Source organism: Eschrichtius robustus, chromosome X (genome assembly GCF_028021215.1).
Source record: "Eschrichtius robustus isolate mEscRob2 chromosome X, mEscRob2.pri, whole genome shotgun sequence".
Taxonomy (NCBI): Eukaryota; Metazoa; Chordata; class Mammalia; order Artiodactyla; family Eschrichtiidae; genus Eschrichtius; species Eschrichtius robustus.
In genome coordinates, this window is record NC_090845.1 from 44,874,171 (window position 1) to 44,892,963 (window position 18,793).

Below are 18,793 nucleotides of genomic sequence, written 5' to 3' on the forward strand. Positions count from 1 at the left end.
TGCGTGGGTTTATTTATGGGCTTTCTATTCTGTTCCATTGATCTATGTGTCTGTTTTTGTGCCAGTACCATACTGTTTTGATTACTTTAACTTTGTAGTATAGTCTGAAGATACCTCCAGCTACTAGTTTGGGAGTGTGATACCTCCAGCTTTGTTCTTCTTTCTCAAGAATGTTTTGGCTATTTGGGGTCTTTTGGGTTTCCATACAAAATTTTAAATTATTTGTTCTAAGGACTTCCCTGGTGGTCCAGTGGTTAAGATTCTGTGCTTTCACTGCAGGGGGTGTAGGCTCAATCCCTGGTCAGGGAACTGAGATCCTGCATGCCGTGTGGTGCAGCAAAAATAAATAAATAAATGATTAATTAATTAATTTGTTCGAGTTCTTTGAAAAATGCCATTGGTATTTTGATAGGGATTGCATCAAATCCGTAGATTGCCTTTGGTAGTATGGTCATTTTAACAATATTAATTCTTCCAATACAAGATTCTTTCCATCTGTTTGTGCAGTCTTCAGTTTCTTTCATCAGTGTCTTATAGTTTTCCAAGTACAAGTATTCTACCTGTTTAGTTAGATTTGTTCCTAGGTATTTTATCCTTTCTGATGCAAAGGTAAATGGTATTATTTCCTTAATTTCTCTTTCTTTCATTTTTTTTTTAATTTTTATTTATTTATTTATTTTTGGCTGTGTTGGGTCTTAGTTGCGGCACATGGGATTTTTCGTTGTGGCACGTGGGCTCTTTGTTGCGGCGCACATGCTTCTCCCTAGTTGTGGTGTGCAGGCTCCAGAGCATGTGGGCGCAGTAGTTGCAGTGTGCCAGCTCTCTAGTTGGGGCGCATGGGCTCAGTAGTTGTGGCGCACGGGATTCTCTAGTTGTGGCATGCAGGCTTCAGGGCACACGGGCTCAGTAGTTGCAATGTGCGGGCTCTCTAGTTGTGAGCCCATGGGCTCTGTAGTTGTGGAGCGCAGGCTCCAGAGCATGTGGGCTCTGTAGTTGCAGCACAAGGCTCTCTTGTTGTGGCACGCAGGCTCAGTAGTTGTGGCACACGGGTTTAGTTGCCCTGCGGTATGTGGGATCTTAGTTCCCTGACCAGGGATCAAACCCACACCCCCTGCATTGGAAGGTGGACACTTAACCACAGGACCACCAGGGAAGTCCCCACTGATAGTTCAATGTTATTGTATAGAAATGCAACAAATTTCTGTATATTGATTTTGTGGCCTTCAACTTAATGAATTCATTGATGAGCTCTAGTAGTTTGTTTGGTGGCATCTTTAGGATTTTCTATGTGTAGTATCATGTCATCTGCAAATAGTGACAGTTTTACTTATTTCTTTCTGATTTGGATTCCTTTTATTTCTTTTTCTTATCTTGTTGCTGTGGCTAGGACTTCAAATACCGTGTTGAATAAAAGTAGCAAGAGTGGGCATCCTTGTCACATTCCTGATCTTAGAGGAAATGCTTTCAGCTTTTCACTGTTTTTTTAAATTTTTCTTGAGTGTAGTTGATTTACAATGTTGTGTTACTTTCTGCTGTACATCGAAGTGTATGTGTATATACATATACATATATCAACTCTGTTTTTAGACTGTTTTCCCATATAGATCATTACAGAGTATTGAGTAGAGTTCCCTGTGCTATACAGTAGGTCTTTATTAGTTATCTATTTTACATAGAGTAGTGTGTTTATGTCAATCTCAGTCTCCCAATTTATCCCTCCCCACTTTCTCCCTGGTAACCATAAAATTGTTTTCTACATCTGTGACTATTTCTGTTTTGTATATAAATCCCTTTGTACCATTTTTTTAGATTCCACATATAAGCGATATCATACAATATTTGTCCTTCTCTGTCTGACTTACTTCACTCAGTATGACAGTCTCTAGTTCCATCCATGTTGCTGCAAATGTCATATTTTGTTCTTTTTTATGGCTGAGTAATATTCCATTGTATATATGTACCACATCTTCTTTATCCATTCCTCTGTCGATGGACATTTAGGTTGCTTCCATGTCTTGGCTATTGTAAATAGTGCTGCTATGAACATCGGGGTGCATGTATCTTTTTGAACTATGGTTTTCTCCAGGTATATGCTCAGGAGTGGGATTGCTGGATCATATGGCAACTCTATTTTTAGTTTTTTAAGGAGCCTCCATACTGTTCTCCATAGTAGCTGTACCAATTTACATTCCCACCAACATTCCCTTTTCTCCACACCCTCTCCAGCATTTATTGTTTGTAGATTTTTTGATGATGGCCATTCTGACCTGTGTGAGGTGATACCTCATTGTGGTTTTGATTTGCATTTCTCTAATAATTAATGATGTTGAGCACCTTTTCATGTGCTTTTTGGCCATCTGTATGTCTTCTTTGGAGAAATGTCTAGCTTTTCACTGTTGAGTATGATGTTAGCTATGGGCTTATTATATATGGCCTTTATTATGTTGAGGTATGTTCCCTCTATACCCACTTTGTGGAGAGTTTTTATAATAATTGGATGTTGAATTTTGTTAAAAGCTTTTTCTGCATCAATCTATTGAGGTGATCTTATGATTTTTATTTTTCAATTTGTTAATGTGGTGTATCACATGGATTGATTTTCAGATATTGAACCATCCTTGCATCCCTGGGATAAATCCCACTTGGTTATGATGTATGATCCTTTTAATGTATTGTTGGATTCGGTTTGCTAATATTTTGTTGAGCATTTTTGCATCTATAGTAATCACTGATATTGGCCTCTAATTTTCTTTTTTTGTGATATCTTTCTCTAGTTTTGGTATCACGGTGATGCTGGCCTCATAGGATGAGTTCAGAAGTGTTCCTTCCTCTACAATTTTTTGGAATAGTTTGAGAAGGATAGATGTTAATTCTTCTCTAAATGTTTGGTGGAATTCATGTGTGAAGCCATCTGGCCCTGGACTTTTGTCTGTTGGGAGTTTTTAATTACTGATTCAATTTCATTACTGGTATTTGGTCTGTTCATATTTTCTATTTCTTCCTGGTTCCACCTTGGGAGATTGTACATTTCTAGGAATTTGTCTATTGCTTCTAGGTTGTCCATTTTATTGGTGTATAGTTTTTATAGTCATCTCTTATGATCCTTTGTATTTCTGTGGTGTTGGTTGTAACTTCCCCTTTTTCATTTCTGACTTTATTGATTTGGGCCTAGTAATAGCCTTTAAATTCACTCATATTAGTGATCTTCATTTCTTTTCAACAGAGCAAAACCCCACATCCCTCTGCCTGAAAACTGAAACCCTTCAGTCAGAGACACCATATGGTCTCTGGGACTTACCTCCCCTGCTTTGCCTCAAAGCATCCCCCCTCAATAAAACTATACATTCACTTCACTGCTTCCCCAACAAGGGTCTTCATATCTTTCCTTCAGGATAAGCCAAACTCCAGGAAAACGACTAACAACAGTAACACCCCTCAAAGACTCAATGCTGCTTTGATCATGCCCACAGAAAACATGTCATCCCTAATCAGTCCTTCTCCCAAAGACCTCCAGCCCCCTATTCTCATCTTATTTCCCCACCCCCACGTCCTTACTCAGGGACAGATAAGCCAAGGATGGAGAAAAGTAGAACCTTAATTACAGGTGACTAACTGAGTGTGGCCTTCCCTCAGCACTTTCTCTCCCAACAGAACTTTTGGCCTTGTGGCTGGACAGATCCAGGATGTGTTCCTTCTAGATCAGACCAATCCCAGCACCATGAACAGAGGCAGCTCCTTTGCAAAAAGCCCCAGGGAATATAGCCACAAATCAGAGAACTCCAAGGTGGGGTGATCTGGAGGGGGCAGAGGAGTGGACCAGGGGACAGTGTAGGGTGGCTAGATTTCTGAGGAGGGGAGGTCAGAGGCACTGGGAACAAGGAGCAGCATGTCACGAGGACATCCAGAGCTTCCCACCCTCACTCTGTCCTTGCCTAGCATCCCTGGGTACAAGATCAGTGACCTTTACTGGATTGGTTGACTCTCAGTCAATTCCAGAAGGTGAGAGGAGAGGATGCCACCAGCCTTAAGCACCTACTGCATGCCAGGTGAGAACCTAGGCAATGTTACCCATGTTCTGTCAGTTAGCCATGACATCAACCAGGAAGGATTATTATCTCCAGTTTACAGATCTAACTTGGAGGTCCTGCAGCCAAGGAAGAGTTCCTGGCTGAATGTCAGACATGTTTAGCTGAGTCATTGCTAGGATTTATTCTTCTTTCTTTTCTAGGCTTTCAAGGATATTTCCAAATACTTCCCTAAGAAAGAGTGGGCAGATCTGGGTTACTCAGAGAAAATCACCTATGTGTATATGAAGAGAAACTATGACATCATGACTGATCTAGGTAACAGGAAGTTCTGGGTCCAGACAAGGCTGGGAACAAATGACCATCCCTCTTTACATGCCATGGCTTCTTCTTAGGCTGTGGCAATCGTCCCACATTTGTCCTTTTGTGTGGGAAGAAATCCCAGGGAAGCTTGCAGGCATTCTGCTCTTTTACTGATATGTCCTGTGCAAGGCTGTGGACTGGGAGTGGCCACAGAGATACTCTGTCCTGGATCCTGTGCATTTCTCTCCCACTGGCCCTGGTTCAGAACCCCCCTCCCCCAGCTGATTAGCTTTACTGTTGGTGCTGTGTCCCAGCATTCTACCCTCCTCTCAGGTTGCCTGTTAAGAAACAAATATTTTGCATCATTCTAGGTCTCAAGGCTACCCTACCAACTTTCATGCGTCCTAAAAAACGAGCCACAAAATCCAACGGGCAGGATTCTAAAGGTCGGAGCCCCGGGAATCAGCGTAAGTGACAGGAAAGGGTCTCCTGAAGCCTGTCTACTTTGGGGTTCGGATGGGGAAAGATTCTCAGGAGTTTGTTCCCTCAAAAGCATCATGGTTGAGTGAAAAAAGTTGGATGCAGAAGGTTAAGCACAGTCAGAGGCCATTCATATAAAATCCTAAAACATGCAAAACAAGAATATATATATTATAAGGATAGTAAGTACATGGTAAACGTATAAAAACCTGAATGAGAATAAAACCCATCAAATTCTGGAGTGAAGAACTGGAGAAGGAGGGAGGGCAAGGATCAGTGAGGGCCGCACAGATGGCTTCAGCTGTGACTTGTTCATAGTGCCTTGTTCTATTTTTAATAAAGAGCTCAGAGTGATCTGAAGTAGTTGTGAGGTAATGTTGAAATGCAGCTAGACTCGGTAGTAGATGCACACATTTCGAATATTATTCTCCATAATTTTCTGTATGCTTGAAACATTTCTTTTTTAAAGGAGCTAGTTCTTGCTAAATACCATTAATGAATCACAGGATGATTAAGAAAAATTTAAAGTGTAAATCTACCCCAAACTTCTAAAATAATAGAGCATAGGTATTGGATAACTATCTTAAGAGAGAAAGTGATTAACACATTATGTAATGACATATGGCTATTTCTCTGTGTTTTACCAAAACCAAATAGTTGTCTCACTCCTAATTGAACCTGATTCTATGTGTTGAGTTTGGGAGAGAGTCTGAGAGAGCAGTCCTCCACACACTGACCTTTCCTACTTGTCAGTGAGCAGAGGCAACGTAGGGTTAAAAAAGTGACAGATTCTAGATATCTTTGTGAATTTCAGCAGTGTATGTACTCACTTAAAAAGGGGATAGGATGCGTTCACTTGCTCTTTTGCTCTGACAGCACAGTTGTAAGAAGACAGGGTCAGAATTTTCAAAGTGTCTCCAATAGACCTTTGACTCTCCGGCTAAACAGGGCAGATTCCACAAGCTCCCAAAATTACTGCGAGAGGACTGAAAATCCAGTGCTTGAGTATATACAAAGTTTTTGACATTAAAGAGGTGTTCTTATACTGGAAACATTCCAGAACAGCTGGATTAAATCATCCATGGTTCATCATACACTTAACAGTTTCATTGAGGCATACTATAAAATTCACCATTTTAAGTATACAGTGATTTTTGGTTAAAGACCAGTCAATTTAATTCTTTGGGGAAACAAGTAAGAAATATGTAATGAATAGGATTAGGCAGTGATGGGGTTTAGTTCACTTTTTATAAACCATCAGAAGGAAAATTATGAATTGATGCTGCAAATAAATGCATAAACTGTAATAATTCAGAGGCTTGTCTCAAAGTAACTCCTTGACAGTGAGTGGACTCATAAACCTCTGCTGCAGAATACCGATACTACAGGAGTCTCTCTGCAGTTTGGGAATATTTACCAACAAAGAAAAATTCTGATTTGTCGCCTTCTTTTAGACGAACCTGCTCAGGAGGCTTCCAACATGCAAGAGAGAAAACACCTGAAGGTGAGTGCCTCCCAAATCCAGAGGACCAGAGACCGTTTATCTCTCCATGGATGTGAATATTGGTAAAAGTGGGAAAATACTGAAAATGGCCTGTGCTAACAAAAGATCAAGATGAAAAAAAATTAATTACATGGGACTGAGTGAACTGATGAGGATGATTATAATTTTTGTGACTTTCTGTTTGAATTATTAAAAAAAAAATCCCACAAGGACTCAGAGGCAAAGAATATACAAATCAGTTTTCACTGCAAAGTAAAGGAGCTGTTACAGTGGAGGATTACTGGACTGAATGTCAATATTATGACATAGTATGAGTGTGTTTCATGTTTGGTAATTGTAATCATTGTTGCTTTTGTTGTGGTCATCCACTTACAATGCTTGGTGTCAGTCTATTTATCTCTTGTAAAAATAAAATACAGTGTGTGTGTGTGTGAAAAAAAAAAATGGCCTGGCCCTCACTGCCTCCCTTTCCTGATCTCTTTATCACAATGCCTGATGTAGTATTGAGAGCTTAATAGTAATTAACAACAATTGTGATAGCTGATACTTCTTTTGTTTTCATAGTGATGCCAGATTTATTTTAGGCAATTCACATGGATTAATTTATTTAGTCCCTAAGAAAACCTCTATGACATTGCTACTATTATTATCCCCAAATAATAATGAGGATATTATTATTACTAAATAATAATAATAAACATGCGGATATTGTGGTACAGAGATGTTAAATAATTTGCTGGAGACCACAGTGGCAGTGGCAGTAGTCTAACCCAAAGCCCCAAACCATTTCCAAATTCGTGAATTTTTCATATGTTTCTGAAGCTCAGGCGTTTCCCCTAGGGCTAAACTCGCAGATGCTGCTGATGCTTCTGTTTAGATGCCCACTCTCACAACAGGAAGTACCAGCTCCCCTCTGCTCAGTCAAAGGGCCCCTTTCACATTGCTTGGGAATCGCCTGGACTGTTGGCCCCTCCCTTCTGTGAGCTCCTTCGGGGCCTTGTCTGCACCTGAGGCATCTCTGAAGCCTCAGTCCCAGCCCAGGGGGACCCTTAGAGGGTTCTTGAATAAGTTCTTCCACAATTGCAGATTAAACTCTAGTTTAGAGGGTAAAGGGATCTGGCGGGTGGGTTGCCAGTGTGGACACGGTTGAGGAGAGAACTCAAAGAAGGATCATAAAAGAAAGTATTCATTTTCATTATTACCACGTTTAAACAGCATTTGTAAGCTCAGAAAGTTCTTTCACTTAGCTTGTTTTACAGTCATTGTTCACTGATTCATAAATGAAGGAGCTGGTTACACTGTTGTTGCTCACTGTTTCATAAACAAAGGAGCTGAATGAAGGTTAGCTTAAGGTTGTTGGTCAGTGACACACCCTGACACCAGTAGAATTGGTAGAGGAACCGCCTCGCTTAATTCCACCTGAAATGTTCTTGCCAGGGTAGGACAGGATGTCACATCTGGCACCACCTTCTTGGCTGCCTACATGAATTTCCACGAACCATTCCTTTCTTCTCCCTTCCCTATATTCATCCCCCCACACCATTTGCCAGCAGTGTTTTGTCCCTTCTGTACATTGTTCCATTTACTCTCCCAGCAGCTGTCTACTAGCTTATATTCGATCCCTTATATTTTATAGAAGCCCCTCCTCACTTTCACAGACCTCGTGAATTGTTAGTGTGCTCTGCTTCCCCAAATCTTCCGTGTACCACACTCTTGCTCACATGGAGACTTCTCTTGGCGAGAGTGTCAGTCTGGAAAGAGTGTGAAGACAAGCGTTCTAGTCCTGGAAACACCCTTCATGTAGACCATTCCTTTTCCTTCTAACTTCCCAGGTTCCTCGTAGTTTAGGTACAGGTAATATAATGATCTCCCAGACTTGTTGAGAACTTTAATTAAGGTACTGCGCACAAAGACACTTTGTAAGCTCTAAAGCACTCGAGAAATGCCATTGATACTCTTTGTATGTGACCTTCACATTAAAAAGGTGATGCCCAAGAAGCCCGAAAAGAAAAAAAATCCTTCGAAGTTAGTACCAGCAACATCAGGCTCAGAGCAGGCTCAGAAACAGCTGCGCTCCCCGGAAAAAGCAGATACCTCTGGTCAGCAGAGTAAGAAAACATCAGGTAAGAGGAAACTCTTTGGGAACAACTCCTCTGGCTTCCCTGGCCATGTTCAAGTGCATGGGCTAGGTGTGAGAGATGGATCCTGGACAGGCCTGGGGCCAGGCTGGGCTGAGGAGCTCACCCAGCTCCAGCTGAAACATCAGAACTGACTTCCAGGGAATTTCCTGGTGGTTCAGTGGTTAGGACTTGGCGCTTTCACTGCCGGGACCCAGGTTCGATCCCTGGTCGGGGAACTAAGATCCCACAAGCCGCATGGCACAGCCAAAAATTAAAAAAAAACAAAACAAGACAAAAAAAAAAACTGACTTCCAGCGTCACAGACTTGAGTTTCATCGATACGAAAGCTGTGTAACTTGGGGCAAGCCTTCCAAATTTTCTGAGCTCCAGTTCCTAGTCCATAAAACGGAAATAAAGAATCAGAGTTCACAGGTTATTCAAAGGTGTTCAATTCAAGGGACTTCCCTGGCGGCCCAGTGGTTAAGACTCCGCGCTTCCACTGCAGGGGGCACGGTTTCCATCCCTGGTGGAGATCCTGCATGCCACGCACAGAGCAACCAAAAAAAGAAGTGTTCGATTCAGTCTACAAGCCCTGACGCCATGAAAGGTGCTCAGGTCATTATTCCGTCTGTGATAACCTGGGAACATATCTTACTTGGAGTTTTATCCCCACCTTCAGCTCAATGCCTGGCACACAATATGCCCTTAACAAATACATGCTGAATGAAAGAAGGTCGGAATAAATGTTCTGGTGAGTAAAGAGGTTGGGAATCTAAACCTGACAATGGAAGGAGCCAGAAGCTAAAACTCTAACTGGCGTTTGGTGTGTATTGGTGCGGGTTTAGTATCTCAGCCTCTCTGAGCCAGAAGGTGTGGAAAAAAGACTATGTAAAAGGCCTGTGGTCACTTGGGAGGGAGGAGGCATCTCCTTATCTGACAAAACAGGGCCCAACACTCCCTAACCCACCCAACCCCCATTTACCAACTCTTCTCCACCACAGGACCCAAGGGAAGGAAGATTAATGTCTGGACCCACAGACTGCGGGAAAGAAAGAACTTGGTGATCTATGAAGAGATCAGTGACCCCGAGGAAGACGACTAACTCTGTAAGTGACCTTTCAGTCCATCCCCACATCCCCGCAAAATGCACTGTTCTCTTATGGTACTTGTATCCCATCTTGTTGCTTGTTCCCAAATCATTCCTTTCTCCCTGTCCCTTGGGGTGCAGCTCTGAGGCTAAATGAGGAGGTTTCCCTTGCTTTTTCTACTCCCTGCTCTGTATATCCAGAGATCTTCCCTCCCCAGGATGCTGTGGGCTCCCAAACCCCAGGTCAGCTACTGGCGTGTAGGCCACACCTTCCTCTAGCCTAGAAACTCATAGGACAGATGAGGGAGTCGCTGTAGCCTGCGCAGAAGTTTGGTCTTTAGGAGCAGCGGGAGAAGCGCATAGACCACAAGGCAAGGTGGAATCGAAGTGCACAGGGCTATGTAGGTCAGAGTTAAGTAGTGATTTTTCAGTCAATGGGAGCTCACCGCCACTTACTTGCCTTCCCTTTCCGTGCCTCAGCCTCGGGGATGTGACAAGTGCCCATGATAAGAAGCAGAACCTGGTGGCCTTTCATGGACATGGGCATGGCTGTGAACTCCTAGCCATCAGCTGTATAGCAAGTGAAAGAAAGAGTTCACAACAGTGAAAAGTTAAACATGATTTTTCTTACTATGTGCCAAACGTTGCTAGATATTAGAGTTGCGTTGATGAGCAAGACATATACCTAATGTGTATTTCTCTCTGTGTATCCATGCATCTACCTTAAAAAAACAAGTATTGTCAAGTATTCTTTGTACAAAACGACACTAACCTCCCTCTCTCCAGATGCAACTACTGAGAGCAGTTCTGAGTGTTTGATTCCAGATGTTTTTCTCTGCATTTACACACAAACACACACACACACACACACACAGGGTACCACTATGAGCATCTCTGACCTGCTTTTCCCCACTAGCAGCGTGTCCTGGACAAGTCTGTCTCACTCTGTTTCCTGTTCAGTATGTGCTCCATGCTACAAACCTCCATTATTCGTTTACCCTGCATCAATCACTGACAATTAATAAACATTTACAAGTTTTTCTCAGTTGTTTGCTCCTCCCGTTCTTGTGCACACAACCCTGTGCACCTGTGTGAGTGTTTCTTTAGGACACGTTCTTAGAAGTGGAATTGCTGTGTCAAAGGGTTCATTCATCCAACACCTAATGGGTTTGTACTGTGTACTAAGGGCCATTCTAGGTGCTGGAGAGATGTCTGGGAACAAGATAAACAACTGTCCCTGCCCATGTGGAGGTGACAGTCTAGTGGGGGATGTTGCTAGTTTTTATTCTGATGGATGCTGTACACCCCAGTCCTGGGGCAGGATTCTGCAGGTGGTTGGACACCTTGGCCTTTGCTCTTTCTAAGATCTTCAGGGTCATGGGGCTGGGACGATCCATTTGGGAGTATGTGGGAGGAGACAGAGATGAAACTGTCAACTGGGGAACATGGAGGAATAGGGAAGGAGAGGTCCATTGTGAGGACCATGGTGGACAGGAATGGAAGAGTCCACTTAGTCATGATTCAGGGGAGCAACAGATGGAAAAGTCCACTGGACAAAGGCATGAAATTGCCCATCTCACAACCAAGGGCTTGGGAGCTGGGATAGGGGTCAAGTGCTGAGAATGGGATAGTCCTGTCCCAAACGAACCGTTGCAGGCCACAGAGCTGGAACAGTCGGCTCTGGGGAAGGGAAGAGAGGAGTCTATTTTAGAACAAACCATTGTGTGTGTTGGGGGACATTAAGGCTACCAACGGAGATCCAAGGTGACTTACATGGGACATCAAACACCAGCCCCAGATGGAGGCAGTGTTGCACCATTTTGACCATCCACTGCCCATCACCTCAGCCTCCTGGCTCTCATCCAGCCGTGGAAGGTCTCCACTCTCCTGCTGAGGCCTCCATCTCCCCTACATCCGCCTTCATCCCACCACTGGACCCATCCCCTCACCCCAACAGATTTGAATGAAAGGCGGGAGGAACCGTAAGCCAGCAGATAATGGGCTCCTGGAGAAGGGCAAGAATCAAGTCTCTCCTTGGACTCTGGTCACTGTGACTCAGGTTGGAGCCATGGTTGCTGGGCCAGAATTGGGTCTACCCCCTCCCACAAACACTCTATGATAGCTGCAGGGTCGCAGGTTGCTGTCCACACAGCAGCCCTGGGGCCGGGCCTGGGTCTGGGTCTCCTAAAGACCTCAGGGATGGGGGACCCTGCCCGAGAGGACCTTGCTCTGGGAGACTGAGAAGATCCTCAGAGAATCACCACTCTGTGGAGCTCTAGACCTGGGAGTTGGCATCGACTGTGACAGACAGGTGGGAAAGGAGGCGTGGCCAGGGGTATGGACAGATGTGGACACCCGCATAAACCCTCCCTGACCACCATGTTCTGAGGCACAGCCTTCCTCACAGGGGTGACCCTCCCCGCAGAGCCAGCTCCTGGGGGCTGCATGGTGAGGGCATCCCAGTTTACCTGAGTCCCCACCTACTCCTCCAAGAATAATAATGTCTTGCCACTCAGGATCATACCTTTGCATGAGATGGGTCCCAGGCCCAGGAGTCTGCATCCCAGGCCAGGAACAACATCTGCAGGAATGAGGGAGGTGTGGTCCACTGGGGTCTCCCCCTCTCAGCCCACCTTCCATAATAACCATAGAAAGTACAATTAATAATCATCTTATGTTTGCAAAGTGCCTGGGCTGATGCTAAGCATCTCGTATGGATTCTCCTGTTTATCTCCACAACCAACCTCTGAGCACAGACACTATCATCATTATGATACTATAGATGTTACATATAGCTAGAGAGAGAGATTGTAATGAGAGATGGAGACACAGACAGACGTCCAGCTTCTTGCCAGAGTTCCGACAGCTGGCATGTGCAGGAAGAGCTGAGTTTGGAACTCACCGTGACTTCAGAGACACTAAGGAAATAGGTATGTATTTGGGGGGTGGAGAGGCTTGAATGAGCTCTTGAGTTCTGCCCCAAATCTCAGGGTGAAGAATGTGGAGTCATTTTTCCAAGACAAGGAACCCTAGAGGTGGAGCGTGTCCAGAGGGAGAGGCAGGTTTGGTGGTAGTGAGGGCAGGGGAGGACAGAGATACACAGGGTGGGTGGAAGAGGGGCTGGCAGAGAGGCAAGGGAGACCCAGGGCCAAGTGTGGGTTATCACAGCCTTCGGCGGGAGAGGGTGCCAGGAAGGAGGGCATGAGGGGTCAGCTGGCTGGGGTCAGAGGTTCCCCAGAACTGTGAGGACACCCTGCCTGGCGCTGCAGGGAGAGGTGGGTGCTGCCCAGGTCAGTGAGGTCACTCTACCTGTGCCTCAGAGGAAACAAATTCTATTTTACCCCAGTACTGTTCTTCTTTACTCAAATTTAATATTCTGCTAATAGACATTGTGTACCTTATTCTCTGTGCAAATACGGAAGAGGACATCCAAAAGAGAAACAGAAGGATTTAATTTTTCTTTCTCCCAAGGAAGATGGGATCCACGAGCTGGATTCCTCAGCACAGGAGACGGGTACAGGGAAGGATGGCTTGAAAACACTCTGGGGTCATGACAGGGAGCATTTTCCCTTAGGTTCCCTAGGTAGATACAGCTCCTTCCTTCCTCCCTTCCTTCCTCCCTCCCCTTTTCCCTTCCTCTCCTCCTCCCCCCCCTCCTCCTCCTCCTCCTCCATGTGACAGATCCAAATTTTGAGATGCAGGGAGACTATGGTTTTGCCCAACCCTAGAAGTCAGCCTGTTTGTGGCCCCCAAGTACACCCCCAATCAGCCTCCTCCCCGCATCAAGCCTGGGGCCCAGTGTGGACACACGTGCTCTTATGATGAGGGTCCAAAATGACTTTTTTATTAAATTTCCAGTCTCTGTTTTGTTTCTCTTTCAATAATTTTTAAAACTGGTTCTAAAGCAAAATCCTGGGAATTCCCTGACGGTCCAGTGGTTAGGACTCTGCGCTTTCACTGCTGAGGGCCCAGGTTCAATCCCTGGTTGGGGAACTAAGATCCCACAAGCCGCACAGCGCAGCCAAACAAAAAATCCTATTCATAGTAGAGAACTGGGAAAATGCAAGGACATGTGAGAGAGAACAGTACATCCATCACAAGAAAACAGTTCTGAGCTTTATTCACCAAGACCCACAGTAAAGAACACATTTTACAAGTGACTCTAAAACAAGTGCTTCACAGAACAATACTGACCCTTAATATGTGATACTCTCCAATATTTTCTATTCTGTTTTATGATGTGCTATGTGATTTCATTCTAATTCATTTAAAATGTGCAATTCTGGGCTTCCTTGGTGGCGCAGTGGTTAAGAATCCGCCTGCCAATGCAGGGGACACGGGTTCGAGCCCTGGTCCGGGAAGATCCCACATGCCTCGGAGCAACTAAGCCCGTGCACCACAACTACTGAGCCTGCGCTCTAGAGCCCGCAAGCCAAACTACTGAGCCTGCGCACCACAACTACTGAAGCCTGTGCAACTAGAGCCCGTGCTCTGCAACAAGAGAAGCCACCACAATGAGAAGCCCGTGCACCACAATGAAGAGTAGCCCCTGCTCGCCGCAACTAGAGAAAGCCTGTGCACAGCAACGAAGACCCAACACAGCCAAAAATAAATAAATAAATAAGTAAATAAAATGTGCAATTCTATTCAGGATCCATAAAATATTTTCTTGACCATGAGTCACAACCTTTGGAAAGTCTTTCTCCAGGGTCCCAGTGTGTGTCCACCAGGTGACTTGCTGCTCTGGGTCCTGCAGGGAAGGTTCAAGGAAGCCTCATGATGTCCCTCTAATCCAGGGTCCCCTGAAAGGTGCTGACTTGGAGGCTTCCTGCTCCCCTGGCACAGGCCTGACCGGGGGAGGGGTGTATGGAGGGGTAGGCCATCCCAGATGTCTGGGAAAAACACTCCTATGTCTCTTTTTTACTCTCACAGTACTACCACACCCACAACACTTCTGGGACGTGTGGGGGTTTTCCCCATACCAAAGCAATTCTCTGTGTCATCAGCTGGGTGTCCTACAATTCAATTCAATCCTGACACTAATGGGAGTTAGCACAGACCCAACAGGTTAAGAGCTCAGTCCCACAAGACTGCCCCTTCCAGCTCAGATGCCAACTGATAGTCCCAGGTTGTCACCTGTACTTCTGACCAACCAGCTACACATCAGAGGTTCCCATGACCCCCTTCTCGAATTCAGCCATTTGCTAGAATAGCTCACAGAACTCAGGGAAACACTTACTTACATTTACTGGTTTATTATATAATAAAGGCCGTGATAAAGGATACAGATGAACAGCCAGGTGAAGAAACACCTGGGGCGAGGTCCGGAAGTGTTCGGGGCACAACAGCTTCTGTCCCTGTGGCATTGGGGTGCCCAGTCTCCCAGCATGGATGTGTTCACCAACCTGGAAGCTCCTGGAACTCCATGCTATTGGGATTTTATGGAGGCTTCCTCACATAGGCATGATCAATTATTAACTCCATTTCCAGCCCTTTCCCTTCTCTGGAGGATGGGGGCCTGGGGCTGAAAATTCCAAGCTTGAAATCATAGCTTGGTCTTTCTGGTGACCAGGAGCCCACCCAGAGTCGCCTCATGAGGACAAAAGGTGCTGCTAGTGCTCTTATCACATAGGAAATTATGTGGGTTTTAGGGGCTCTGTGCCAGGAATCAGGGGCAGAGACCAATATATATTTTTTCTGTTATTTCAAAGCAGGCATCATCCTTTTGGTGGGGAGGGATACCAGCTCAGAGTAGATTGGGTTATAAAGAAATGACAGGGCTTCCCTGTTGGCGCAATGGTTGAGAATCTGCCTGCCAATGCAGGGGATACGGGTTCGAGCCCTGGTCCGGGAAGATCCCACATGCCGCGGAGCAACTGGGCCCGTGAGCCACAATTACTGAGCCTGTGCATCTGGAGCCTGTGCTCTGCAACAAGAGAGGCCGCGATAGTGAGAGGCCCGCGCACCGCGATGAAGAGTGGCCCCCGCTTGCCACAAATGGAGAAAGCCCTCGTGCAGAAACGAAGACCCAACACAACCAAAAATAAATAAATAAATAAAACTTTAAAAAAAGAAAAAAAAAGAAATGACAGACAATCAGAGTTTATTTCTCACTCATGCTGCCTGCCCACCGCAGGTAGACTGGGGCTCTTCTCCACATTATCAACACCCTCATGCTAGGTCCCAGGGACACAGAGAAGCCACGTGGGTGGCCCGGCAGAGACAAGAGAGTGGCTAAGCATGAACTGTCTCATCAAATGGTCAAGTCTGACCCTCGAAGGGGTGAGAGAGTGCGGTCTTCTGGGAGCAGAGAGAGCTAGGATATTTGTGAACATTCTAAAGTCAGCCACAAGGTGGGTGTGACATCATAAAAGAGTGTGGTGTGGGAGAACTGCCTAACCCAGTGGTTCTCAATGGGGGAGAGCGGGTGTGGATCTTGTCCCCTAGGGGACATTCAACAACGTCTGGAAACAGTTTTGGTTGTCATAACTTGATGGGGGGAAGGTTACTGGCATCTAGTGGGTAGAGGTCAAGGATGCTGCTAAACATCTTACAATGCAGAGGACAGTGTCGTCCCCCACCCCAAGAAAAATTATCCAGCCCCAAATGTCAATGGTGCCAAGGTTGAAACCCCTGGCTAAAGGAATGCTATTTAAATGGAAAGATTTCAGGCATTAGACAGAGGCGATCTCTCAGCGAGGGTAGGCAAGAACGAGAATGGTACAGTTTTTCTCAGTCAGTCAATTTATCACAAGGCACTTATTAGGCCTTGACTGTGTACAGAACTCTGTGGGAAAGGCTGACAAGGTAAGAGACGGGTTCCTGTCGTCATCTTAAGGGAGAAAGTTGATGGTGAATGTGTCCTCTTGTTCCCACTGCTCTGAGGGCCATCTCAGCTTAATGTCAAGGGTGTCTGCTTATGAATCTGTTTCTCAGCTCTCTTTTCTGTCCCACAGTCAATCTGTTGATCCCTGTGCCAGCACCGCCCTATGTCAGGGACCGTAGCCCCACAATATTACTGGCTGTTCAGAAGGCAAGTCCTTCCTCTTTGTCCTTCTTTAGGTCCTTTGCACATACAGGTACATTTTAGAATCTGCCGGTCAAGTTCCAGGATTGAAAAAAAGGGTCCCTGTTGGGATTCTGACTGGAATTTCATTGAATTTGTCGATCAACTTGGGGGTTAATGACATCTTTATGCTGTTGAGTCTTCCCACCTAAGAACCTGGGTTTTGTCTCCATTTTTAAGAACTTTCTTAAGTCTTCCATAAAGTTTTATAATTTATTGCATCCACGGTTCGCACATTTTCTGTTAGATTTATTTTCTGTTATTGTCTCTATTCAGAGAAGTGGCCAGACCCCACTCTCCAGTTCACAACTGAAGGAACTGTAAAAGAGGACAGATTTATTCTTCCATTAGAGACAGAGGGCTTGGGGTGCGCTGCTGGGGGCAGATGCCATTTGCACTGAAAGTCAGCCGACCAACCACACTGTAGAAGAAATTCTATGGGAACCACAGTAATCATATTTCTACTTTCAATGCAACACTAGACTTTAGAAATCTGGAAGGTACTGGGTGGGGGACAGAGGCAGAAAGGAGACTGAGAGACAATGAGAAAACTACACTGGCTTCATAATATTACTTTGGATTTAGTCCAGTTCACTTTATTTTGTTGACTTAATTAAGATTTATTCTCCCGGGCTTCCTTGGTGGCGCAGTGGTTGAGAATCTGCCTGCCCATGCAGAGGACACGGGTTCGAGCCCTGGTCCGGGAAGATCCCACATGCCGCGGAGCAACTAGGCCCGTGAGCCACAGCTACTGAGCCTGCGCGTCTGGAGCCTGTGCTCCGCAACAAGAGAGGCCGCAACAGTGAGAGGCCCGCGCACCGCGATGAAGAGTGGCCCCCGCTCGCTGCAACTAGAGAAAGCCCTCGCACAGAAACGAAGACCCAACACAGCCAAATAAATAAATAAATTAAATAAATTAAAAAAAAAAAAAGATTTATTCTCCCTTAGGGAGACACATGGTCTTGTAGGAACACAGTTTTTGAGCCCATGACATAGGCCAATGATGCTTTGGACAACATTTTATGTGTTTTACAGTTTTATCTGAATATTATATTCATAAAATGCATGGATCAAGGTATCACCCGTTCAGACTCTTCATAAGTGGGTAGGACATCTGAGTATCCTGTTGGCTTTGGGGTGATTAGCCATGGAACAAACAGGCTGGAAGCGGTCCCCTCTCTACAAATGTGTTTCTCTCTTTCATTATTACTGTGGAGGCTGAAGGTACCTCAGGCTCTAATTTGCTTCTTTCTCAGCATTCCCCACACCTATCCTCGGGGCCCTTCCCAGGTAGCAGGTAGGGATTTCACTGTCATTAGAAGTCATTAAAGTGCCGTCCACCCCGTGTAAGGGTGTCGAGGACCCAACTAGCCCTGTAGTTCTGGGGGTAGTTCTTGCTCTTTCTATCCGTTTACCCTCCACCTACAGTTTCCCTGGATATACTCTTAACCTTCTTAGTTATTTCTGCCCGCTCCTTTTGGCTTCTGGTTCTCTTCACCCTTGTAAATCTTATCTGAACTGCTTTCTCTTTTTAGGAATTCTTCACAATTTCTGGTTCCTGGATGGCACCTTTCTTCTTTTCCAGTACTTTAAGAAATTTTTCCATCATTTCAGTGGAGCAGTGGGGAGGTAGACAAGTTTGCTTGAACAGCCATCTTCAGATAGTCTTTAAGGGTGTTTTTTAAAGTTCCTAGAGCAAAAGTGGGTTTCGTTTTATTACATTGTGTTCAGAGAATGTCCCTTGTATTCTTCTACATTTTGCCAGGAGTGGTGCTGGTGGTGGTGGAATTTATCAAGATTGTATTTATGGCCTATTATGGGTATTATACAGAAGGTTGGGCAGATTTTTCACTTTCTTTAATGAGCAATTCTTGGAGTTTCATCTTAGAGACGAAAGTGATTGATACCAGCCAATCTGTGAGGTGTGGGAGGGGAGTCTACAAATGAACCTTTAAATTAACTTAACCTGATTATTCTAAGGCCCACTCCTGCTGTTTCTCCCTTTTGATTCTAAGTTTGGAGTTTTTCAGAGGCTTGGTTACAAAGCACAGCTCTTGCCTCTGGTGATTTGAGTTGCGATATCATCTCCTCAGATTTCTCTACAAGTCTGATCCCACCTTCTTTCTATCTCCCAGGAGTGCCTCAGTATTTCTGGTGCCCACAAGCACCGTTTCCTGTTTTCCTGGACTGTTAAGAATTTATCCTTAA

The 18,793-nt window shown here is 45.0% G+C and overlaps 1 protein-coding gene across 1 annotated transcript; it reads left to right on the forward strand.

Moving 5' to 3' along the window:
• The first annotated feature begins 3,718 nt into the window (after window positions 1–3,718).
• LOC137756305 (protein SSX1-like) lies at window positions 3,719–9,534 on the forward strand. The gene is made up of 5 exons (XM_068532612.1): window positions 3,719–3,784; window positions 4,229–4,343; window positions 6,263–6,312; window positions 8,297–8,501; window positions 9,434–9,534. Exons 1-5 carry the CDS (start codon window positions 3,719–3,721, stop codon window positions 9,532–9,534), a joined length of 537 nt encoding a protein of 178 aa, XP_068388713.1.
• Window positions 9,535–18,793: the final 9,259 nt, after the last annotated feature.

Coding starts and splice junctions, on each gene's coding strand:
- LOC137756305 (XM_068532612.1), top strand. CDS start 3,719: ATGAACAGAGGCAGCTCCTTTGCAAAAAGCCCCAGGGAATATAGCCAC. Junction 6,313..8,296: donor AAGAGAGAAAACACCTGAAG/GTGAGTGCCTCC, acceptor CACATTAAAAAG/GTGATGCCCAAGAAGCCCGA. Junction 8,502..9,433: donor TGTTCAAGTGCATGGGCTAG/GTGTGAGAGATG, acceptor TCTCCACCACAG/GACCCAAGGGAAGGAAGATT.